At 34.8% G+C, this 26,805-nt stretch overlaps 1 protein-coding gene across 1 annotated transcript in view; it reads left to right on the top strand.

The window, feature by feature from the left end:
• Positions 1 to 26,805, top strand: part of WDR72 (WD repeat domain 72) — a 94,235-nt gene that overhangs the window by 34,894 nt on the left and 32,536 nt on the right. Inside the window, exons 14-17 of the mRNA XM_062501184.1 lie at positions 8,483 to 9,300; positions 12,241 to 12,332; positions 13,767 to 13,846; positions 18,435 to 18,546. Coding sequence (XP_062357168.1) covers positions 8,483 to 9,300; positions 12,241 to 12,332; positions 13,767 to 13,846; positions 18,435 to 18,546 — 1,102 coding nt within the window. The remainder of the gene's footprint in view (positions 1 to 8,482; positions 9,301 to 12,240; positions 12,333 to 13,766; positions 13,847 to 18,434; positions 18,547 to 26,805) is intronic.

Genomic DNA, 26,805 nt, shown 5'->3' on the forward strand with positions numbered 1-26,805 from the left:
AGTGCTGAGTAAAGATGGAATTTTTTCATTACCACCCACCACTGAACTCTAAATATTTCAAAAGATATGGTTAGGAAATTTAATTTTACATTCAAAATAAGTTAATATATTAAGATGTCGGCAGGGTGTTTGAATATTGTGCATAAATAATCCCTAACTTTAAATGCCATCTTATACCTTCTTTCTATTGAGGCTTTTCACGACTGAGACTGTGTCAGAAATGGGTGTTAGCTAGAGATGAGTGGAATTACAGTTCACTTTTCTATTCTTTCTATCACAAAAATTATTAGACAAGATTTTGCCAAAACTATTGTTTAGAATTGCCTTTGTAATAGTATGCCCAGACAGGCAGCAATATGAATTCTAGAGCAAAGCAGAAGTTGTCTGTTAAAAAGAGTCTATACATTTCTTCAAATATTTTTCTAAAATATAAAGCATAGATTTGTTTCCTAGTGTTGAAAACTTGCAAAGGATATTAATTTTACTTGCCTGTTATTCTTTGATACCTTTTAAAGATTTGTCTGCATGATCACTTTTATATGTACACTTTAAATAAATCTAATAGAAAACTCTAAATTGAGTGTTATGGAGAATGTGTTAACTTGAAAGTAAATGTTCAAAACATTAAATTTTCATACCAGACTTCTACATTGAGCAATAGAATAGATGTGTTAGCAATTCTTCCTGAACAATTGAAATTTTATGTGCCCAGTAGATCCATCTGGACTACAATCTGCCTGATAGTGGCCTTCCCTACATGATAAAAAGAGGGTTTATTCAGTTGCTTAGACTATTCATCACACAGCTTGAGCCTGAAGACTCCTTGGCTTAATTACTTACATTGTGCCACAGATGCATCAGCAGTGATGCTACAGTTACTGTTCAAAGTGCTGTGAGGATAGTAAAACCTTCCACTGGGATTTAACAAAAGAAAAAAGAAAGATTGCAGTGTTGAGAGGAAAGAGGGTGTCTCTGCTTATGTTGCAATTAAGTTGATAGATAAACACTGGCACAAACTCAAAAAATACTGTAGCCTTTTCTTCATGGGAGGTGGATTCTTAGGAGGATCTGCACATCTTCAGCAATACAACCAGAGTTTTAATGAATACCACAATAAAAGTAAAGTGAAGCAAGTCCAAAACAGTTTGTTTATGCTAGTTCATATAGGAAAATTCATCATGAATTGGCACATTTGTTCGGGACTGCATTGTCCAAATGATGAAGCCTCAGGTCAAGCATAAATTGCATGTGAAACCAAACTGGGGCACTACTACTGAATCCAGGGTTTTTACAGATAGTCCTTTATATGTGAGTAGTGAGCTATAAAAAGGGTAAATGAATAAGAAAAAAGTTCTGAATGCCCCCATCAAAGGATCCTCTGTGCTATGTCTAGGTGAAATGTCTGAAGGTAAGAAAATGCACGACCTTGGGATAGTGACACCATAACTGTGTGATGCTCACCCTGTGCACGAGGCCAGCGTTGCTTTCTGTGCCTCTTTGTGTACCTTTGGGAGACCATGGATACTCTTAGTGACAGAAAATCTTCACATGCTCCTTAAATTTGAGGCATGGGAGGCGGGCAGGGTTAGAGAGGGGTGTGATATGTGGACTGCTGATAGGACCTAATATTGGATTAGGAAGTGCATATGGTTTTTATGTGGAGATGAAAGTGTAGCCAATAATTTGCATCCTTTCTTCCTCAGCAGGTTCTTTTAGAGATGGTGTATAGTGTACATTTAAGTGCTATTTCAATTATATACCTGCTGCTTGTAACTATTTTTAAATAAATACATCTTTGCACATATTTTAGATTTATTGTCCTTTCAGCAGAGCAAGAAAATAAGACAGCTGTGTATTTGCACAAAGGTTATGAACTGAAGGAAGCAGGTTTGCTGGTGGGATTTACCTGAAATAAGACACCATTCAAAGCTTAGCTTATTTTTAAGGTAAAAATACCAAAATGGATTGAAAGACCTTATTTCTATCTAATTATTAGCAGTTCTTGAAGCATGACCTTGCGAATTTGAAGTTTCTTTTAGGGAAGACTTGGACCTTCATTTCAGATTGCTCTATTTTACTTTTCCTGAAGTCCTTGCTTTTTAAATTATTGCATCAAAATTCTAGTAAAAATATATATGAGTGGTCTGTACTCTCTGTCTTAGTACTCTTCCACTGAATGATGTTTGATCATGTGCTGTATGCTGTGCTGTCTTGGGAAAAGGTTATACTAGCTTTTCTACTTGCTTGTCTTTTAATGATCAAAGTAAATTAAGCTTCCTAAATTTGGAAGTGACTTGATGTAACTTACATCTACTTAGCATTAAGTTTTTTGATTTTTATATGTAGACACATCCATAAAATACGATTTCTCAGTAGATAAAGAGGTGTTCTGTTCATGGCATAGGTTTAAGATGTGCGATTTGAAATCTGAGGTTTTTGTGGAACTTGCTAACTATATTTTATGCTCATAAACCAGTTTGAAGCCCCAAATACAATTTCATTTATCTTTATATTCTAAGCTTTATAGAGTGTGCAAAAGTGTCCATCTGTTCAGTCGAGATTGCTTCAAATAGTGAGTGGTCAGAGAGACATAGCTGATAAAGGTCAAAGGAGCCTCTTGACCCCGTGATTCTTGCCAAAGCAATTGGAGCGTAGGGACTGATATACAGTTAGATACAGCTTGCTAACGTGAGCTCCACTTTAATTGGTAATGATAGCAAGAATACACAGTAAAGTCATTGCTGAAAGAAAACAAAAAGTATCCAATATAGTAATTTATTACCAGTCAGTGGGTTTCACACACTGGGTTGTTTTACCCCTGCAGTGGTCAGAGAAAGCAAAAAGGTACTCTAACACTTAACTGAAAATGGATGCCCTGCTGCTATCAGAGATGCATGGTGGTCAAACGATTGCCTGTGCCATTAGCTTGGTAATGTTTTCTCTATTGTAAACTCAGCTCCCCATGTTCTTCCTGTGCATCAGCTGCAGATTGAAGGCTTTCTCGTTTGTCTTCTATTTGTGCTGCCAATCATCAAGCTGCTGTTCACCAAGCACATTTCAAGGAGGCAATTTTTTTTATTCCTATCGACTACCATCTCTAGCAACTGACAGCTCCGAGGATTTAGAAATAAATTTAATGCTTTAATTTACACTGTGCCAGCCATTTTGTGCATTGTTTATGTATTTGTTTTCGGTGACAAGTCAAGAGACAGTTACAAGTTGCCTATTTTGCAAAACTGTGCATGAGATAGGTTTATGTTTTGGGGACACATTTGCAGGTACTTTCTCTTATGCTACTATTTTCATTAAAAAGGGTGAAGAGAAAAATATGCAAGAAAAGATTATTTTTAACCTCTTCAGTAGTTAAAAACAATTGAAAAATGCAAACCCAAATCCAACAAAAACTAACACATATTCCTTCCCACTGTAAAGGAGAAAGCATAAATAATAGAAATAAAATAGTAGAATAAATATTAGAATAAAATAGAGCTATCATTGGCAATGTAAGTTAATGTACAAGACCCTCAGGTCTGGTAGCCATGCTTCAGTTAACAGTTCTTCAATCTCCACAAAGTGCAAATATAACAGGAGGGTAGGAGTACCTGAATAGCTTTTATAAGTAGATGTGTGATGTACTTATTTTTTGTGAGCCCAGGTCCAGATCAGTGATGAGATGTGATTCTGAGAAGTTATGACCCCTGAACCTCTGTTAACAATCCAGTGACTGGTCTGATCAAGACACAGAAAAATTCTTACCCATCAATAAATTTTGTTTGACAAATTCTACTACCCTCCTCTTTCATTTCTCTAACAGGTTCTCTACAATGCAGTTTTTTAAAACTGTTTACTGTTAGTGTTAATGATTGTCATAGTGTTAATGAAGGCTGATTCAGATGTATATATAGTTTTTAAAGTTTCTGTTTTTTAGTGTAATAAAAAGTTAGACTACAGTAAAGACAGATGGCAAAAATTTGTTAATTTTATTGAAGTAAGCATATTGATATTGTATTATCAAATATCATTGTGATATTTCAAAAATATGGTGGCAAAAACTTCCTAGAGCCTTTAAGATATGGTGGTTTTGATGATTCTATATTGTGTTTTATTTTAAAAATCTTGTTTGAAAATATAGAGTGCAAGTAGATATTCACAGAATACCTTTATTGAGCAAACAGTAGAAAGCTTCTATTTTAATAGCAGTTTGTGTTAATTTAGTAATAGTAAGTATATTTAATAATGAAACAATTACTCTTTATAAGTCTGTCAGATAAGACTCTTTTATCATGTACTTCAGTGGACTGTTGTATTGTATTAAAAGCCCATGGCCTAATTGCTGTCAAAAAACAAAAGCATATACCTAAAAACAAAAAATAAAAAAAACCCCGAACTCTCAAGCAGATTAGAAATACAAAATCCCTGACTCCAAGAAAAATAAAAGTGCGCCTTCTATTAATAAAAGAACTTTCCAGTCTCTTTGGCATTATTTCAGTTAAGCTCCATGCATTCCCCTCCCCAGTCTCCCCCTGTCTAATCTACCTGAAAATTCCCATTAAAGTAAGTTCTTCAATTTATGCCTAAATTTTCTTGAGCCTTTGCAGGTGGCAAGCAATGGATAAAGGAAGGGATTTAACCTGTTCAGTGTTTATGAATCAAAATATGCTCTTTCAAAGAGGAAAGCTCAAAGGAACAGAATTAAACCCCTTGAATGTTACATAACTAAAAAAGACTTACTTAATATCATCATACGAGCTATCAACAGGATAGCTCCCACTTAGGTTTTGTACATCATGATTTGTTCTGCAGGTACTGGGATCTTTGGCACCAATTTTCTGCCACTTCTATCTTTGAGATCAAGTGAGAGTGCAATGGATAAAGAATGCCAAAATTCCGGACAAAAAGTCACATTTAATACTTCAGAACTTGTTTGGCATAGGAATTAATACTACTTGTGCTGTGAGAACTGAGCAGCTTCTATACAGTGGTATCAAAGCAGCCTCTAAGTGTATTTTGAGTCTTTTTTTTGCTTTCTAAAATTTCTACCTTGTGATTTTTTTGCTACTTTATTTCCTTTATGTAAAATGAATGTCAAGATCATTCTTGTTAAGTCTGTTTTTAGTACAAAGCCCTCAACAGAATACTTCTGGTAAAGAAAGCAGATATGTGGAAAAAGTACATACATACGAAGAGTTGAAAAAGTATGGGAATCCCTGTCAGCTAATGGAAGTGTGTATTTTAAGTGGAATACCATTCCCAGAACAAGTTGAATCCCAGTGGAAAAAGGCCTTTAGAGATGAGAAGGCAGCTAGGTAAAATAACACTTGAATTGTACTTACCATGAAATTTTTATGTGCTATGTCTGCCTTAAATCTGTTAAAGATTATGGCATGTGTTGATGCAGTTGGGGGGGGCACAGTAAGTGCCACCCCCTGCTGCCTTGTTCCCATTGTCACAGGAAAATTTCTTCTTGGGTGCTAAGAATGAGCAAAGGGGAAAAGACTTAGAGGAGCAGGGTTGTAGCAGAGCAGTGATGAATTTCATGCCAGAAAACTGGAACGGGCTTCTGAGAGAGGTGTATAATGCCCCAAGCCAGTGAGTATTTAAGGGGCATTTGGAGACTTTAGTTGGACTAAGTGATCCTTGTAGGTGCCTTCCAACTGCAATAGTCTGTTCTAGCTCTTGTCTGATCCTGGCTCAAATGCCTTCAGTGGCAAACTGTAGGCATGTTAGGGGACCCTGGCCATGCATGGAAAATAGCTTAGCATTTCAAAGCCTCACTGGATCTTGCTCTTTTGTGCTTGTTCTGCTGTGGGTCAGTGATGCACAGGTTTCGCACAAGTCTCAGAGTATAGTTTTAGTCTGTAGTCAGACTTTTTGCTTTAATGTGAGCAGTAGGTTGTCCATGTCAAAAATAAACTTTAAAACTAGAAATGGTTAAACTAGAAAAGGAAAGGTACTAATATATAATGTAAATATCTGTTCATCTGCTTTTCAATAATTAACAAATACAGTTGCCAGCTCTCTAGTGTGTAGTTAGCTTTATGGGTGTTTTTGCATTCTCTAATCTTCTATCATGGAGAATAACTTTTCCATATGTCCTAAATAACATTTTATGTCTAAAGTTTGTATGCCCACCTTCTTTCATTGGAATGAAATGCCTGTGGTAGAGTGCTAAGATAACTTGGCAGACAGTTTTAGGACAAATGTCGGGAAGTTTTCATATTTCCAGTAAACCATGAATGTTTTTTTGTGACTTCATATGTAGTAGCATCAGCAGATGTCTCAATGGATTGACCTTGTCACTGTTTTCCTTTGTTTGGATGGTGGCTTTACTAAAGGTTTCTTAATGTTAATCAAGCAAATATAACTGTACAAAAGAGAAAATAATAGGCTAAATAGTAATAGCTTCAATTAATGTTAAAGCTAGCTTGTGAATTCCAGCGTTTGCATTCCATGGGGTTCTCCCTATCTATTAGGAAACAGCATAATTAAAGATTAAAATAATCCTAGTGCTTAACTACAATGTATTATTTTTTTAAAAAGGAAAAAGATAAAAGGAACCTGAACAAGCAGTTATAATCTTTTACTTATGACTCCCTATGGAGATCTTTAAGTGAGATTATGTATTTAGAGTACATCCTCATCTGTTTAGGAGCATCATTCCCTAAATAACAAACAGAGAAATTATATTACTGCCCAAAACAAAATAGTCATGTGACATAGAGTTTATGCAGTCAATTGTTTTCTTGTGTTATTTGTATTACAGTATCAACAGTTTAAAAAGTAGCTAATCCTATAAAATCATGGTTTGTAACCTAAAAGGAGTTAGGTAAATTGACCACAAGAGGGGTGAGGTAAATAATGTTGCATTCCAGCAAGAGCTGGTTGCTGCCCTGTTTACTAACACTTGATGGTTTATTTTGAGATTTAACTATTTTCAACAGAAAGTTCTTTACATTGGTGGAATGTTTGAAATTATTGAAAGAAAATTAAAACTAAGACTGATCTGGAAAATTCTGTATCACCTGTGATATGGAAGCTGCCATGATTGTTTGAAAAAGTATTACTGAGATGAAAAGGTGCTTCTTGATGTGCCTTTCTGCTTGTAAAGGTGAAATAGGCTAAGTATGGTGCTGAGAGCATAAGCTTGTGCAGGGCAATAAAAACATACCAATCATAAATGCTTAAAGAAAAGGGCAGAAGTGTCAACAAGGAGTTTACATTGCCTCACTTCTGGTGTTTCCCTGAATGTAAAACATACTTTTTTAGTAGATGCAGCAGCATTATGATAGAAGATGATGTGTCACTGTGTGGACTCATCAGCTCATTTTCAAAGTGCCTGGAAACATCCCTTCCACTGGAGTTTGTCACAGCATAGTATCCACCCTAAGCCAAGTGCAATGGTAAAAGAAAAGATGTAAAATTTTCTTCTTAATGACAATTTATTATTTAAATAATGAAACTGCAATGCTAAAATGGAGTATTTTTTTTTTTTGGGTGAAGATGGTTTTGAACATTTCCTTATGTTCAGTTGACAGTTCATCATCATTAAGTGACGTCTACAGTTTTAACATGTGAGTCTAAAGTTGAGAGCAGCTCTCTTCTCAGACCTTCTGGTTTCAAAAATTATGTTCTTTGCACTTATTAGCAACATTAATTAGCTATATGAATTTCTCATGTTAGTATGCAGAATTGAAATTATGCTTTATAAATTGCCATTACTGTGAATGGGTTTTAAAGTTGGGGAAAAAGTATGGAGAATTCTAGAAAGATGCAGGTAGGAAATAGGATGGCAAAGATAAAGTCATATGTTCACAAACATTGTAGTAGCCTTTTTCTCTTAATTATTTTCAGCTAAGATTATTATTAGTGTGTGTGGAGATTTATTTACCTAGGTTCCTTATTGTTCTTGATATGTGACTTACCTCAGAAGGAAGTAACTTTTAGATAGCTTTGCATTTTTTGGAATAGCAAAAGGTATAGTCTTTATCCCATACAAATCCCAGATAGATATAGATATAGATATATATACATATCATATAGCAAATTGCAAAAAGGCATACGATCACTAAGGGTTTGCAAGAATTTTGCAGCATTGTAAGATTTGCTTCTCTAGCTCTATTTTGAAAAAAAAAAAGGTTTTATGCTCTAAAATTTACCAAAAATCTTTTTAGCTTGAAATGAGACTTAGAAGAAATACCAGCCGAGAGTTTTTGCAAAGATATGTGCAATCTGTAGTATGGAAGTGTAATTGAAGACATTAAGGAGCCAGTTTTATAGTATTTACACATGGATGTCTCTGTGTATCTTAAGCTATTTGGAGGCAAATATTTTTTTACTTAATCAAAACTGATTAAATATAATTAAATTGAACTTAATGGAGTTAATAGATTTTGTCTATTCTATAGGCAATTCTATGTTGATATCTTGAAAATTGCAAAGTATTGTTGGATTTTTATTTGGACATTTAATATTTTTCTTTCAGTTGACTGAAACGAACTGCATCCAACAGCCCTTTACTATTTTACCAGCTAAGGCAAAATGGAACAATGCAAACTTTCATATTCTCTTATTTGACCTGGGAAAACTTGAAGAACTTCTCTCATCTCAGCTCAATGGATTAAAGGCATCAAAATCATTCCACAACCAATATACTCTAGAAAGAGTTAAAAGTACTACTGAGAAAAGGGCACTGACTTTAAAAAGAAACAAAACTGCTGCCTTTGTGCCTCAAGTAGATGGGCAGGCAGAGACTGTTTGGTCAGACCAAGTTAATAGGGATAATACTGCAGCTAGGCCTGTGGAAGAAAGTGGTGGCATGAAAAGATGGAAAAAAATGAAGAGTTCAAGAAAGATCAGAATGCAGCCATCAGGAAACATTGATGTGAACATCGCTGCTGAAACAGCTAAACTGCTTTTGTCATGTCTCCTACCATGGGGTGTAGATAAAGAAATAGACACTCTCTGTGCAAGACACTTGGGTATCTTGAGGCTTCAGTGTCCTGTTTCTTTTGGACTTATGTCAGATGAAAGCCACCTCTCACTGATGTTGCCAGGATGGAGATGTACTGATTATGGTGTGCTAGGAGAACATGAAGTTTTCAATTTGTTTTCAAAAAGAGTCCTTGATTTGTCAAACAAATACCTTGCTACAACTGAAGGACAATCTGGAAAGAAGGATGGATTTGAGAATAATGATTATGAAACAAGGGGCTTGGAAACAATATTTTTCTTATTTAGCAGAATAGCTTTAATCAACAGGATAATTAACACACCTTCAGCAGTTACAGATGAAACTGAAAGGTAAGAACATCTTCATTATGAGTGGATTATATTTTCTAATGTCTCTACATCCAAACCCAATTACTCCTAATCACACTAATGCACTTGTTTATACTTTTCTGTGCCTCAAACACATAAAAACGAAGTATGCCTTAAAATAAAACACCAAGCTGATACCTTGATTTCAAAGAATAAGTCACAACAGAGTAATCTCTAAACATAAAGTATCATAAATCAGTATTATTCCTCCCCGAAATCTTACTCTGAAGTGCTTATTACATAACACACAGCCAGTCATATATTTTTGGGAAGAAGATCTTCACCAAGTATATCTCCATACTTTCAGCTTCTGAGCTCCTTCTGTATGACCCTGAGACTAGCTCAGCTGCTTAGGGCATAGTGCTAGGATCACAGAGACTGTGGGTTCAATCCCTGTACAGACCATTCACTTAAGAATTGGGCTAAATGGTCCTCGGGGGTCCCTTCTAACTAACAGTATTCTGAGTCTTCTCTTCCTTTGTTGTGGTTAAAAAATGAAACAAACTTTTTAAAATGTGTACTTCTTTAATGGACTTTATGTTCTTTCTCTGGAGCTTTTTGACAGATGTTTGTTGAAGAAAAGGAGATCAGAATATAATTGTCTTTACATTTTTCTGTTTAGCAAATGAAAACTGATAAAAGAATTTTTTTCATAAGGGCAAGAACTGGAATTATCCAGCTTCACACCCAGTTTTTCCTGAGTCCACTCTTTTCCTTGAAGTTCAAACAAAGTAGAATAACGAGTTGTCTTTAGGCACGTAGTGAGATGTGCATTAAGCACATTTGTGCTGTTTAAACTTCCACTCCCTATAAGCAATATACTTCCTTTGCTGTGGAACCCTTGACTTCACAGATAAATAAAACATAAGAAACAGACAAGAATAGTCTGCCCTAGTTATATTATCTGAAGTACAGTGCCCCCAGTAATGATGGCAGCTACTGGGAATGAAGGCCTCATCAGCCCTTATGTTATGAGGACCATCCCAAATACCATTTATGTTACTCAAAGCAAATCTATTGACTAAATGTTTTTTTCAGCATTAAAGGAAAAATAATGTGCTCAACATTATTTGATCAAGCCAAATAGAGCATGCTAATCAGGCAATGGATATTGTCCATGGATTTTTTTGTTGTTTGGCAAACATAGTGTTGGTCTGTATTTAGTTTTTTAGGGACAATTAACTTCAGTGTTGGTGATGCTATGGCCCCAAGGCAAGAAGGGAGGGTAGAAAATATTGATCTTGTAGCAAATATCTGCATCTCCCACAAAGCTGTGGGCAATCAGTGTCTCTCAAGACATGTGCACCATCCCACAGGAGAGATGCACATTTCTCAGTTGCTTTTGCTACTAATCATGTTGCCTGTTGGGCCATGTTCAATTCAAACTCTTATATGAATACTTGTTTCAGGATTCCAGCTTGAACATGAATTCCTTTCCATGCAAAAAGGTACTCCATGCTTGCCTTGTGCAGCACTCTGTTGGAAAGGCATTGTGTAATTGGAATTAATTAGTCTACCAGAAGCAAACATTTTCCCCAGATGTGTGCATCCTGGCTTTGGGACATATAGCCTGTAAAATTACAAGTATTGAAGTTGCTGCAAGGAAAAAAAAAAAAATATTTTTTTTGTTTGTTTTTTTGTTTGTTTGTTTGCTTGTGGGTTTTTTATTTGGTTTTGGTTTTTTATTTTGTTTTAAAAACAATGCTATATAAGTTTTCTCTTGGATACATAAAGACATACACCCTACCATCTTTAACAAATCTTATTTTGGCAAGTTTTCCTTCAAAAAGTACAGTATACAGCCAAACCTCTTTGGACAGTTGCTTTATCTAAAACTATAGTATGCTCAAGGGAAAAGAAACCTAGATACTGTTTTCTGTTCTTCATTCACACTAAATACTGTGGTGAATTCTAATTCACCACAGTATTTGAAGAAGTAGTTAGCAGGGCAGCTCTCACAGCTTGCATGAGTTCTGCTGTCTGTCTATCTGTCATTTTTTTGCAACTTGACACAGCCTGTGAAAATAAAGGAACCTGCAGCAAAATGTGTCAGATCATAAAAGTGGGACAGAAACAGGAAGAAGCTGGGAAGAAAAGATCTTCAAAGAATGTTTCTCCTGCTTTTTGACATTTGTGTCTAACTTAAAACTCTCAAGCTGCGAGCTTTCCGATTTGTTTGGTATTGCAGAGTCTTTTGAAATGTTATGACTCACTGTTCATTGTAGTGAATTTGAAAGGCAAATATATTATTTTTAAAATGACACATAAGTGTAGTTTTTGCAGGTTGCTATAGTGATTTATTTAAAAGATTGTGCAAGGGTTTGGAGTGTTTTTTTCCCCTTTCTTTCTCCACTGTCCATATCCTTTGTTTTCAAGGGTTAGGTTGCTGAGTTCGTGACTGAGAAAGAGCAAGCATTTGTACACACTAGTCTCTTAAATTGTAGCCATCCACTGAAATCCCAAGTATTGTAATGATACTCTAAATTATTTACCACTGTGGAAAAAAAAAGGAACCTATAAAAAAAGGCTTTTAGTTTCTCCTGAACTTTTGTCCTGTGTATTAAAAAAAAAAACCCAGACAAATTCTTTTGTGAAAATGGTATTTTTCAGTTCCTTACATATGATTTTGTTTCTTTATTTCAAAATAAAACTTCACATTTGGCTCAAAGTTTATTAGGCTTAAGTTCCTGCATTTAGATGGTACTTTTCAGTGTTATATATTTGTAAATGTTTCAATGCCAAATTTTAAGAAAAAAAAATGCAAGTGATTTTTGAGGAGAAACTTAATTTAGGTTGATAGTAATTGATATCAGAGTACCTACTGTAAAAAAAAAAACCCAAAAAAACCCCAACCCTACCTTAAGACAAAAGATTTTTCATATGCATGTTTGGGTTTTGTTTAATAGTTTCATATTCTTTTAGTCCACAGAAACCAGAATCTGTACATGATAAATGGCAAAATCTAGAAGCAGTAACACTCTCATGCCCCATTTTTTATGGAGACCTCCCAAGCAGTAAGTATGTGAATTGGCAGTATTAAGTGTTCTGGTTTTACATGATTTTTGTTGCTAAAATATAGAATTTAATTTCAATAATGATAAAAAATATTGCTCTTCATCCTGTCCAATCTGCAGAGAAACTGAATTACTCTGTTTCTTCTGTGAATATAACAAAAAATGTACGTACAAAGTATTAAGTGGAATCAATGATATTTTTCCTGTTATGACAAGACATTTAGCTGAGTTTCTGACGACACTTTCAGCAATCAGAAAAGCAGCAATAAGACAAACACTGCCCTCACCCCCTTCCCCCATCTCCCTCATCACCATTACTTGCCCACCGAATAATATATACAGCCCTCCAAGCAAACTGTTGCCTTAGTAATACAGGAGCCATCCTGACTGTTCAATAATGCCTTTAGACTTCTGGCTCAGGGCAGAATAAAGTAATCTGTTCCTGTTAATGTCCCACAGGCCATCGCTCGTCAAGCTTGGCCTTGCAAGCCAGCCTTGGTTTCTTTACAGTATGTAACCAAAGAACATTTAAATAAAAACCTAGACAGAATATGGACGTTTGTCAGTATACGTTGCCTGACAAATACAGTGTTCCTCTTACAGAATAAGCCATGTCTAGACTGAAAACACAAATTCTTTTGTATCGAATCTTGATGCTGTGCTGTGCAGGTAGACCTTAATATCCCCATCTAAAATTAGTTACCTTTCAGTCTCTGAGTCTAATATGCACCACAGCTGTAGAACTTACAGAATGGACAGCAGAAATATCCATTGGAAAAATGAGCTGGAACATAAAATCAAGTGGCAATAGAAAATAAGTAGGGGAAAGGCATGGAAATGGTGACTAAAATGTTCATGCACACAAAAATAGGTTTACTGAATGACCTGAAAATTCTAAGGTAATCTAACTCATATGCCATATCTCACTAGTTCATACAGTCGTTCAGATTTACAAACTAAAATCTGATCTGAGACTTGCAGGTCTTGGAGATTCCAGGAACAGTTTGTTTTTTAGCATCAAGGATGCACTGGACAGCAGAACAGGGAATGCATAGTTAAGCAGTCCAAAATAAAAAATATTCTTAATATATTTAGAAAATTGTAATGAAAGAGTACTCCATGGGGTATCAGTTCTCTGTTTAAAAAAAACAACCAAAAAAAACCCAAAAAAAACCAAAACCCCAAAAAACCCAGAAAAAAAACCAAAATCCCCAACACTAATTTAATTTAGGATGCAAATAAATGTTAAAGCAGTAGATTGCCTGAACACTTTGTGCTTCTTGGATCAGGTGAGAGCATGTTCTAAGAAATTACATTTTTTCCAATCTTTTCACGTATATGGCTGAAATGAAAATTTAAAAATGTTAAAATATTTTTCTGTTTGTGTGCTTCTCTATATATTGCCAGTTCATAAACTATACATGTGTTTTTCAGGTAAGAGCAGATATTCCCCAGACTTTGGAAGCATTTCATTGCTGAAACTCATTTCTTGTTGGAATGACCAATCTGTAAAGGTAGGAAATAGCTCGTGTCAGTTGTAGCAATGTAGTCCTAATTGCCATTTGCTGTAACTTGGTATTTGGAATCAGTAGTGTGACCTAGTAGTTATAATTTATGGGGAGGCTATTACATAAGTCATGCCATTCAGGTCTGTGGAAAGCAGATTAGTATTACAGTATGAAGTATGCCACTCATTTAACTATTTAGCCTTGAAGTGAATGTTTAGATGTGACAAAAGTAACTCTCCTACTAATTTTTCATCTAAGTGCTCTTGTTCATAATATTTATTTAAGAAATGAGTTATTTCTTCTCTAACAACCACACATAACTTACATCAAAAATGCCATTTTTGGCTCCAGGAAAACAAAAGGGCAAAACAAGGCCAGTGTCCTATATTAATATATTATTATAGAAGAAACTGAAAATGCCTCACTGAAGGGCAAAAATCCTAAGTCTTTATTAGAACAGTCTTTAAGAGCAACTTGCAAGTCATGTAATTATGGGTTCTTCAGGTCAGAAGAACCCAATAGGATGCTCATATCTATTATTTGTGAAGAATCTGAAGTCTTGAGAGATAAATAACTTTTTTGAGAGTTGACAGGCAGTGGTGAAACAATCTAAGCAGTGAAATCTAGAAACCATTTTTCATTTTGGAAATATGTATTTAAATAAAATTGTCTAGTTGTTTGATTGAGTTAATATTCAGGGATAAAAATGTTATACTCTGACCACAATGGATTTTATCCCAAAAAGGAGAAATACCTGTTACAAATCTAGTTTATGATATTACTTTTGAGATTTAATGCAACTCTTTCCTACTTCAAATGCACAGAATATTTTCCAGAGCTGAGTTTTGCAAGGGTGCTGCAGTAATAGTCCCCACTTCTGTTAGATGAAAATAGTTTCTGCAAATATTTAAATTCAATTGATTCCAGCATTTCATCTTGAGCTTATCAGTTGTTTATTGTATTCCTCCTGTCTGCACATCTTCCATATTATTTCTGAATTCTTTTGCTCTCCCTTTTTTTCCTTACAGTAAGAGTTTTTCCTTTTCTTTTGAAACTTCATTAGCTGCAAATGTCCTATGGAATCTCTTGCTGACCTGGTCAGTCAATGAAACTCTCTAAAGAGTAGTTCATATATTTATGGAAGTTGTGTTTGTAGCATAACTGTATATGTGAGATCTGGGTATCTCTATTTGAGTGCATTTAGCAACTGATGGGTGTATACATTGGTACTGGTCTCATCTAGCACAGGAGGTTAATTTGTACTGGAAGATAAGGTAAGCTGCCTCACACTTTTTCACCTTTTTTCACTCTAAATTTAAGACATTGAAATTGCTAAGTACTGCAAATATCGTGCTGCTGATGCTACTCAATTTTTAACATTATTCAGGTACAGCATTGTACCTGCACTAAGTTCTGTTAACCCACTTAGTAGGACAGATTTTGGATTGCTTGCCACCGAAGTGCCATAAAACTTTAAAGATTCAAAAAAAAAAGATGTTGGCAAGTAGGTACAATATTTAGTGACCAGTAGTTTATGCAAAATTATAGTTTTTGTTGACAATAAGATGGTTTTGTTAAAACTTCATTTGTGCAATCACAGTTTAATGGCCAATTTATTAATCCTGAGCAGCCTGATTAAGAACTCATGTATATTTACCAAAAAATCACTATTTAGGCTGTTCTTAAAAACTTTTTCTGTTGGGATTTCCATGAAGGATACTGACTCTCAGGCATGACCCAAACGAGTTACCAATTGTTGGTTACTCATCTCCTTACAGCACTGTAACAGATTCCATGCAAACAATGAAACTGAAAAAAACCTGCTGCAAATGTTTTATCAAGGGTCTACTTACTCATTGAAGTTGAAGGCTGTGGGGAGGTAATTTTCTGAATAAAATTTTGAAAATTTGTAAATTTTTCAAATACTTTTTTAGTATGTTTTCTTCCCCAGGTGATTTGAAAGCATCTTCACCTGTTTTGCTGCTCTTCCAGATAAAATATAGCCATTCCTTCTCACACTCCCATCCCACCCAGAAATTACTTATGTGTTCATCTTTCCAGATAGATATATGAAGAAAAAATATATAGTTCAGTAGAAGTATCTAGAGAACTGTCCTGACAATTACCATGCAGAATTAGAGCAAAGTAGACTGGATCATTCAAGGTGATGTTTTGATGTGTATCATTTGCCCCTTGATGTGACTGTGTTATGGAGGCACCTGGGAGGCAGTTTCTGCAAGGCTCAGACCTGTAGAGGTTATGGCCTGGGCAATAACCAGGAGTGATATCTATTGACTTCTCTCCTTAAAGCCACTCATCAGAAAGAGAATAGTAATCCTTGGAAGTAATTGATAAAGTGTGGAAAGGAAAGCCAGGATAACTTAGTATAGATGTAGCAGTACAACTTACCTCAACTTTTCTTCAGTTGTCTTTTTGAATTATTCTGTATTATTGCTGCTTCAAAGTCAGACAATTACCTTTCACTTTTAATATCAGTATTTATAGGTCAACATATGCTATTTATACTTCCTCAGTCAAAGAAGCAGCATAATTTGTCACATTTAACAATCCCAACTAAAAAACACATTGTATTTTCAACAGCAATTACAATAATAGGGAAAAGATGAAGGGAAATGTAGCCAATAAGGTAGCTGATTTATATCCAGAAGGACACTAAAGTGGAAATGATCAGAGAAAATGAAAGGTGCTCATGTTGATTTGTTATGTGTTAGAAACAGGAAAATCTACTGGAGATTGTTAAACATGGTGATAAGGATACATGAGGTATATAAATTTTGGGGTAAGATTCCATGAGAAGACAAAACTAAATTTGAAACCACCACACCAAGCACTGTAGAAATGCAGAAACAACAAAGACACAGTCAAGTAACATGAAGAGACATCTTCAGGTGCCTCTACAATAATACCATGTTGTGTCATTTGTTACAGGTTTTTGTTTAAGATGTTAGAGGAAGTTATTGCAAATGCTGCATGGCATGCACAGCAGTGATACAAGAGCATCTGATCCAGATTAGTGACAGGTTCTTAGCAGATTTCTTTTGTGTACCTCTGTAAGCATTGTTTTGTCAAAAATTTCCCCGGGACAAAGAAAATATGTCCATGTTTCCTTCTTTTTCTTAATTATTGTAGATATAGTGTAAGAGTCAGCTGCAAAGTCAGGATCTGTAATCCCCAAAACTCAGGGCTGTATAGATGTGAGGAACTGGAAACTGCCTTTGGTGTTCCCTGTAAAATAGAGTTCTGTTATAACAAGATGAAGGTTTGTGCTATGTTGAATCACACAGAGCTGGGTTCACTTGCAGTGAACTCTTACATTGTGGACCTGACTATGGTATATTTGTCTACGATAAAGAATTTTGTCACAAAGGACACCCACAGCCTTTGTTCCACTTAATGATTTGAATTTGCAAGAGCAGTCGGATATTTTTGAGGACAGGCACTTAATTAGTGAGTTGAAATGATTTCTCTTCCAGGCAGTTTGATGGATCCTGCACAACATATTCAATTAATGTGAACCTTCAAATAATTGTAATAGCTTTTTTATAATTATGTATAAGATTAAAATTTATATAATAAAATATACTGAAGTTTTTGTATTCAATTCAAATTCATATTTGAGTTTGAAACCTTAAATTCACCCTGTTTGTAAGGAAAGTTCTTGTATTTGAGAATTAATACCTTCCCAAATGAGAAAAGTTGTATTCTTTCTCTGGAGGAAATACCAAATGCAGAGAAGGTACGCCATGCAGAAATTTAGACTAAGAATTACAAAGGTTTGGGCTGCTTTTTCTAAGGCCTTCATGTGCTTTATAAGTGTCTACATTTTTGAATGTCCTTTGTTCTTATTTTGCTAAAGAGAAAGAAAGTATTAACTCTGTGAGACAATCTTCAAACTGCACTGTCCTAATGCCCATATAAGGTGCATCAACTACTGCAAGTGTCTTTTACAGGCTGCTCACAACTCCAGTAGATGTTCCTTTGCATAAGAGGAGTTTGAGGAATGGTATTTCTCTCTGTGTTTGACAAAAAATATGGGGGTGTTATGTTTGAGCTAGAGGAATAGAGCAATACTACTAATAACAAAACATTCTTTAATTTTATCAGAGAGATTAGATGCCAGAAATTCTAAAAAAGTCACCCCAAGACAACAAGGTCATTATTCATTCTATCAAGCAATTTGCACACATCAGGAAAAAAGAATGAAGATACTTATTAGATGTTATTACCTTGTGCCATACAAGCATATTTTGTTAGTAATTGTTTATCCTTGAAATCAAGGAGGTAGTAGGTGACTGATTCTAGATTTGACATTAAAGAAAATGAATGTTTATTGGGAAGCAGTGCTGACTGACAATTTACACTGTTTTATTGCTATCTAGCTAACCTTTTTTATCTCAGTGTGTAGAGACACATGATTATAACTGTCTGAAAGACTTACTAATAAGTGTCAACTTTCTAATGACATTCACCAGGACAGTCTCCAGATTTTGTGCTAGTTGCTTAAAATTGTCAAATACTTAAATAAATAGTTGAGGTACTGATATCATCCAATAATAATTTTCATGTATGACAGATTGTTGAGGCAATGCAAGCAGTGCTGCTGGCAGAAGTTCAGAGGACTATTAATCCCTTGAGAAGGATGACAATTTGCAGAGAGCCATTGGCCGCAGTAGAGAATGGAAATGGTAAGTTTTGGACACTGCCAAAGACTGAGAGTGATTTCCAGCACGTTAAAAATAATAGAACGGTTTGGGTTGGAAAGGACCTTAAAAATCATCTAGTTCCAGCTGCCTGCCATGCACAGGGTCATCTTCCACTTGATCAGGATGCTTAGGGCTTCGTGCAGCCTGGCCTTGAACACTCTCAGGGATGGGCCATGCACAACTTCAGGCACCTGCTCCAGTGCCTCACCACCTTTACAATAAAGAATTTCTTCCTTATATTTAAGCTAAATCTATCCTATTTCAGTCTAAATACATTAACCCTTGCTCTATCACTACATGACCTTGTAAAACATCCCTCAGAAAATTGTATTTGCCTTGTAAATGGGAATTTTGTTGGTATATTATTTTAAAATAACTTGCTTTAATAATCAGAAGAAGCTGGGAGTATGAGATCTCAATACTTTATTTCTGTGTGAGACAGGCCAAATGGCCTATATTTAACCTTATCAAGCTAGGAGTTTTCTCATATGATTTTCAAGGAGTTAAAGGACTTTCACACTCTCTCATCACCTCTGGATACTAAAGAAGAAAAGGTAAAGTTTCTTTGATTGTATAATAGGGCTGCAGTAATAGGGTATTTGCAAATAAAAGAAGCACTGTAGTTGAAATAGAATCAATAAATCATATTGGAAAGAAGTTTTACAAATCTATCTTTCCAGTGACATCAGACCTTACACAGCTCTAAAAATTAATTGCTTAAATTTTATAACTTCATAATGTAATACAGAATATTTTATTTTTCTTTTAGAAATAACCTCCCTGCAAGGAGATATCAAATGCATTTTACAATTAGATAATGTCATTTTGCAAGAAGCCTCCTCTTGGTAACTTTACAATGGTGCTAATGTTTATGGTAAAAAAGATTGAACCTGAATTTATGTTATGAAGTTATACTCTTTTTTTTTTTTTTTTTTTAGCCCATTAGCTGAGTCTTAAAATTAAGTGACCTAAATTTTAGATCCAATCTTATTAGTGAGCCTTCACTTGGGAAAGTAATTTATTATCTCATTGAGTGTGTGTGTCTGTCATGAAAATTTGTTGCCAATATCCTTGTTCCAGCATACTAAAAATGATCAGTGATACTTGCTTCAGGCCACAATACAAAGAAGTATCTCTATAATTTGGAAATACAAAACACTTTCAATGATTATCATATATGAGTTTATACTTTGCTTACATTGAAGATTGTTTCTAATAGTTTTGTTTATGTGGTTTGGCTTGAGGTGCATTGTAACTAAAGTAATCCCAGCTGTAAAGTTCATGTATAGACTTAATTTCTAATTTTCTGAATTTTCAGGGTGTATTTCAATGAAGTATTTTGACAGAGATTTACAGCTAAAATGCAACTAACTGAAAGTTTCAAATGCAGATGTCTCCAAACTCCAAGTGTGTTTAGATCTTTGGGTTTATATACTAGATGAAAAAAACATTTCTCTTACAAAAAAAAAAGTGCTGATATGATTCTAATAGTCAATTGATGTTTAATTCTAATTAAGTCTCAAGTCATGAATTCAGAGGAGTTGCTTCTACTCTCTTAAAGGGGGATTTGTTTGTGTGTCTAGTAACAGATGGTTTTTACTTTCATTTGTTCTTAACCTAATTATTTGATGGTTATTCAAAAAACAACTAGAAAATTTCTTTGCTAGGAGAACCATATGCATAGGCATTTCTACTGGCTATGACTTTTTCATACTCCATGATCTGAACTACATAAATATATGCTGTAAAGAATAGTGGATTTTTTAATATATTCAGAATTTAATGTAGTCTGAGAGGCAGAAAATAGAATGATTGGAAAAGAGATTTTGCACTGTATTTAATATTATGTTAGATTTCTTTTTGTTCTCATTTCCACTCATGCTTGTTGCATTATTTATCCCAGTATGTAAATAGCAGAAGTGTTCATGTTTTGGCTTGAATAGTTTTGTCATATCGTAAAACTTTTAAGTTCATAGAGAATTGAAAATATAATTTTGTGATTTCTAATATATGAAAGAGAACAACTATTTTTGCCTTGTAATGATATGCAGAAATTATTAAAAAGTCATGCAGGAGTAAGTCCACAACCAGTGTAATTATTAAGATGAGTGATTAGAGCTGAACTTAGTAATTCATCTGATAAGTATGTCATATTTTATTAAATACTCTTTATTTATGGGTTGTAGAGTAGTTGGCATCTTGTGCAATATCAGAATAAAGGCTAAATACTGTTTTGGATTTTTAAGTTATAATTCAAGACTGGCTTTGTTCCCTCTGATCTGAAGTAAAAGAATCTGAATCTTGGCTGCCATCATTATTGCACTGTATTGCATTTTTCTTTAATTGGAAATAATAGATTAGATCTAGAGATGTTTAATCTTATTTAACTCAACAAATTTCCACTGAAATGAATAGAAGTTTTTTTTTTTTTAAAAAAGGACAAACTTTTAGAATTTTCCATTCAGTTTTAATCTTTAAAGTTTATAGTATATTATAGAATTGTTTTTTTCTTTCTTGTCACAAAGGTCCTTACTCTTTGAAGCTCCTGCATCCTTACTTCATGGTTAAGGGTGATCAGATGTAGACAACATCTTCACTTGATGAATAATTTAAAATGCCATATTCTTCTGTGGTTCCATACAGACAGAATTGCTTATTTGAATAAAAACCACAACAAAACCAAAAGAACAAACCCAAGTTACCAAACACATATTTTTCCAGAAACCAAGATAAGGAATTTTAAAAAACCCCAATTTGTGCATGTAAAGCATACCAGAGAAAGGGTTAATGCTGGTCTGTCCTGGTAAATTCTTCCATTGTTGCTAAAAGGAAATATAAATGCAAACAGCTGCAATTTCTTTATGTTAATGTCAGAGATAATAATTTTGGACCTGTTCCAAACATATTGATAGCAATCTTACTATTGATCTCTGCAGGATTTTCTTCAGTTCTTCAAAGAAGCTTAGGTATTGCCTAATTTTTTTGATGTTAATCATAATTCTGAAAAAGATTTCGGACTTTATCGCTTCTTGCTTTTTTCCCTACACCAGTAATCTCAGGTTAATAGTACCATTTAATGGGTTGTCACTGTGGTCTTGTTTTCCACTCTCATGTGAGTCAGAGGCAGTGATTTTCAGGTCTTGAAAATTTTTTTATCCTCTTTTGTATCCACTTAGCATAGAGCTAAGAGTAGCTATGCTGGCATTCATTTTTCATTTGTAGTGTTTGATCTTATGACATACATACCTAATCCATACCCAGTCACATGCAGAACTTCTTTGATCAGAGGAGGTGAGCAGATAATACCTCTGTTGTCATTCCCTAGCCCACTGATTGGACACAGAAACTGGATATTCCCTCCTGGAGAAGATCTGAACCTGTATCTTTCTCAGTGGTAACTCATTGCTTATCCTTAGGGCATTCAGCAACGAGCATCTATAGATTTTTTTTCCTTTTTTTATAGAAATATCAAAATATTTGCATGGCTAAGACCTAGAAATGAGATTCTCTTATCTCCAGGTTAATTTTGTCTCTAGGACTACAATCTCCCAGTAGCTGCTGCACTGAAGCAGCTTCCTATGTGCCATCCTTTGATGCCTGTTTCTTCTAATGCATAGGGAGCCAAAAAATTTCTCATCTGGAACAGCATCATAGCATTTCAGTTCTTCTGGAATTATGTGCCTCAGTTTTTTGTAAAATGTGAGGAACTTAATTTATTTACATTTTAAGAAAATTGTGGAGATACATATGCTTAAGAACTTAATACTCAGATAATAAAATGAAGAAATTATGCATGTGGTATTCCAGGAATCCCAAAAACTGGAAAAGTGGAAGGGACAGCAAAGTACATGCTTTATTTCTGAATACAGCATAATATTTTAACCACCTGCTGTATTTGTGTAAAAATGAAATGTGAAAAATCACAACATTAAGACTAGTTTGCAATAAATTCTGGCTTGCACTTAAAAATTTCTAGTTTAAACAACTGCTAATGATTCAAGCTTTTAAGTATATTTGAAAGGTATTAGCTATAACCTCATCTTTTGTATGTGGTTTTGGAGCCCTTTAAATTATTCAATTAAATAAATTGGTTCTTGCAGGAAAAAAAGCTTCTGCTGATAAATACCAGAGTGAAATTAATGGTGGCAATTGAATTCCATAGGTTAGTGTAAAGAATTGTCAAAGACTTATCTAGAATATAGCAATATGTTTTGTTAAAATGAGGAATCTGTTCAGTAATGGTAAATCAATGAAAGGAGGGATTTAACTGCTCCTGTTCACTAGAGAGGAATAGTGACCTGTGGCACAGGGCTTTGGACACTTCCACTGTCAGGGTTTCAGAAATCTGTCCAGTTGCAGACAATTTTTTTATGTCAGCTCTTAGGAAGAAATTCTGTGTCTGTCTTTCTATATAGCAAATGGAAGTCTTTGCCTGTTGCTAAGTCTGAAGGTTTTGTCAAGAAAGTGCAGCCAAAGAGAAGGGTTGTTCTGTCTCTGTTATATTCTTTCACACTGTCACCTTGTTACACCCTACTGCCTTTTTGTATTAGTCCAGGTACACATTCTGACTCTGTATTTAAACAAGGACCCAAAAGATAATCCTGGCTTGGAGCATTAGCCAATTTGAGTCACTGATACCAGCAAAGGTTACACAAGATTTTAATGAAAACTTCTGTTGCCTGACTGCTCGGGAAGTAACTTTTTGGGGTGTAAATGCATTGACACTTTTTTAGTATAAGCACATTCATGTAATTCATATTGTTTGTGTTCTGGTGAGATACTAAATGCCCAGAAAACTCCAACAGAATCTGAGGAATTGGTCTGTGGTCTAACACTTTGCATTCAGATAAATGTACATCTGTCCTCATGTCCTTACATCACCCTTAGTATGTGTCAAGTTTGGATTTGGGCTGGTGATTTATGTAATGTATTCAATCTTTGAACTGCTTGCCTTGCTGGGGCTGGGTTCCATATCCAGTAATCAATTATGAATCCAGAAATCAAACACAATCTGCAAAATCGTGTCCAGTCATATGTTGAGGTCCTAGAAATGCACATAACCAGAAGAAAGCTGCTGGTGCAGCTCTTGGGAAATTCCTCTTCTGTGAATTGACTGCTTGTACAATCAGTTGAGGAGGGGCAAGGGGGTAATAGGATACACCACAACAAACTAATTTCTAATAAACAAAGGGCTAAACAGAAGAGGAGAATACAACACAAAAGAGTCAAGGCTAAAAAGAAAAAGTAGGAATATGAAAAAGAAGAAGATTATAATAGATTGCATGGCAATCTATCTGTGAACAGATATGAAACAGTGCCAATTTTCCAGTGGAAATCATGTCTGGCTGCTGATTTTAAAAAATGGAAGAACAGAATGTGATCCCATTTCTGGTGTGACAGAGATTATTGAGAGTAACTGGAAAGAGGAAATGAGGAAATTTTCACAGTGTGCATTATTTTGGATCAAAAGAATTTGAGAAAAGAAACCATTAAATGTACAAGCAGTTATGAATCTGTGTGCCCTAACAGCATGAGTTTTGAAGAGCATAAGAGAAAATGTTCCTCTTTAGCAGTTGTCTGTACAAAAATCAAAGATGATAAGCATTGTTCATTATGGCACATGTCCCAAAGGAAAGTGAGTTGTGTTAGGTTTTTACAATCTGTTAAACTCACAAATTTCACTTTTTTTTTTTAATACCCAGCTATTTGAAGAAATCCAAGGTGATTTATCCTGTGTTTCAAGATTTTATTGCTTTGGAGGAACTTAAACTGCTTACAAAAAAATGCAACAGGAGGATAGACTGCACTTACTAATCATGGCATTATGTTTACACAAACCCACACTAAATTCTTTTCAAGAACATAATTTCTATGTTGTCTGGTTAGGTCAAAGTCACATCCTGCTCAAAAAAGTTGAAATCTGAATAAGGTCACTACTGTCATGAGATAAGCACAGGTTTGGGAAAATATGACTGAGAATGCTGACATGAAGAAATCTTTACACTTCAGGAATACTTTTTATTGGTGGATCCTCCAAAATTAATCAACTAAAATGTCCTGAGCCTCACACTGCCTCTGATTAAAACACTGAGTATTTCAAATGAAGTTTATCAGAACTGTCCCTCTTGCTATTGTAGTCTCTCTTGAAGTATTCCCAAGCTTTAGTTTTAGAACAGCATCTGAACCCACCACTATAATCATATTTTCTTGCAGCTTGTAATTTTCAGCTGTTTTGACTTTTGGCTCCAGATATCTTCCTATCTGACATCTCTCACATTTTTCCAGTGTAACCCTCTTCGAGCATGTTACATCTTCCACCTAGATTTCTATTTTATTCAGCCTTTTTTATTCCTTTACATTCCCATTTTTGACTTCCTCTACTTAGCAAGGAATAAGAATGTTAAAAGTTATCTCCAAAATGAAATTTCTTTTCTCTATCTGATCTGATCTTATGAGCGCAACCATTTCATCCAATAAAACAAATTTTTTAGGTGGAACTTCTATTTTTGCTCTTGGGTAAGTTCCTATACATAACAATTCATTAAATTATTAGATATCAGGCTATTTGAAAAAATTGTGGCAGGCTGTTTTTGTATGCGTGCATTGGCAATAAGCAATGTAAGAAATGTATAATCAACATTTCATCACTATTAATGAGAATTAATCTGCAATCTCATTTTAGACTGAGAAACAGCAAACCAATTAATCTAATATTTATTTGGTGAATGGACTTTGAGCATAACCTGGTGACAGCAGTAGCTTTCCTCTGTATGGAATATGCATTAAAATGAGTGTATTATATCTGAGTTTCATATTACAAATATTTCCAGTAAAAGAATACAAATGAATGCTTTATTTTAGCATCTAACTTGCAGTTTAACTATACCACTGTATCATGTCCTATATATCCAATTAAAACTGTATTTTGATCCAGTAGTTTTTAATATTAGTGGTCAAGTACTAAAGGAAGTAAGCTTAAGGACTCATTCTAGAACTATAGTTTATTTCATTTCATGCTTCATGTATCTTACCAGAGGACTCCTTAATGTAGCAGAAATCAGATTTGGTGTGTATTTTTACACAAAATCCAATTCTAAAGGCGCCATCTCAGACTCCTACAAAACATTAGGAAAGATAGTATTCACTGGTCAAGGAGGCTTAAGGGTCACATCTATTCTAAATTCAAATATGCATTAAACTTTAGACAGTTTTGGTTTCCATGTGGTTTTGTCAGTGTTTACTGAATGCAAAGAATCTCGAAGGCTCTATTTAAATCTTTAAAGGTAAATACTTTGGGGAGGAGCTGTTAATACAGACATATAAAATTATCATTGGTTCATTTTTACTCTCTTTTGTTTATTTAGAATTTCATTTGGTGAGGCAAAGTGCAATGCTTATTTCAGGAAGGTTTCATTGCTGGTTCTGACTTGGGGCTTCAAAATAATAAGTGAAGGAACTGCAAATACTTTCTGTTACTTTGTCTCCTCTAAGACTGTCTTCTACTGGTTGTTTTTTGTTTGCTTTTGTTCTTTAGTTGGGTTTTGGGTTTGTGTAGTTTGGGGTTTTTTTTGAGGAGCCACTCGTTTCCTTATTCTGAATGTCTTCTTACCTGTGTCGCTGTTCTTAGTTGAACACAGTTGTTCAAACCTGCCAATAGTATATAATCTGTAATCCTTATAGTTTAATTGGAGCCCTGGATTTCTTGTGACTTCTTTAGCACACAGTGCCACGGGCCAAATAAACCCTTAGAACTGAGAACATGCCATAAGTGTGTAAGTTACAAAGTAATGTTTTAATTTCTTGTGTGTCATACTCACCTTTAAATCAATTAGTGTCTGTATAACAGTGTTAATTTTGTTTTGTTAATTAATTTTCTATTCGCAAATACAGAAAGAACAAAACCTGATGGTTTCCACCTTGGTAAGGTTATATTTTGAAGTTTGACCTTCTACTATTTTAACTTGATAATAATCAATCTCTAACTGCTCAGCCTCTGTCCTCTTTATTGTCTACACTGTTAAGGAGCACATGATGCTTCCCTATTTCTCTGTCCTTTTTTGCTCACCCAGCTTCTGTAAAATCTTGTGAATAAAATAGCAAAAAATAGAGTACATAAGTTCTAGCATTTCCCCTAGAATTTTCTGTGTAAATAGTTCTTTCAAAGCTGGAGATTTTCTGGATGGGTCTATTATGAGAAATAGGCTGACATGGGGAAAAACGTGCTGCCGTGTATAGTCTGTA

This window comes from Cinclus cinclus, chromosome 13, assembly GCF_963662255.1.
Source record: "Cinclus cinclus chromosome 13, bCinCin1.1, whole genome shotgun sequence".
Lineage (NCBI taxonomy): Eukaryota > Metazoa > Chordata > Aves > Passeriformes > Cinclidae > Cinclus > Cinclus cinclus.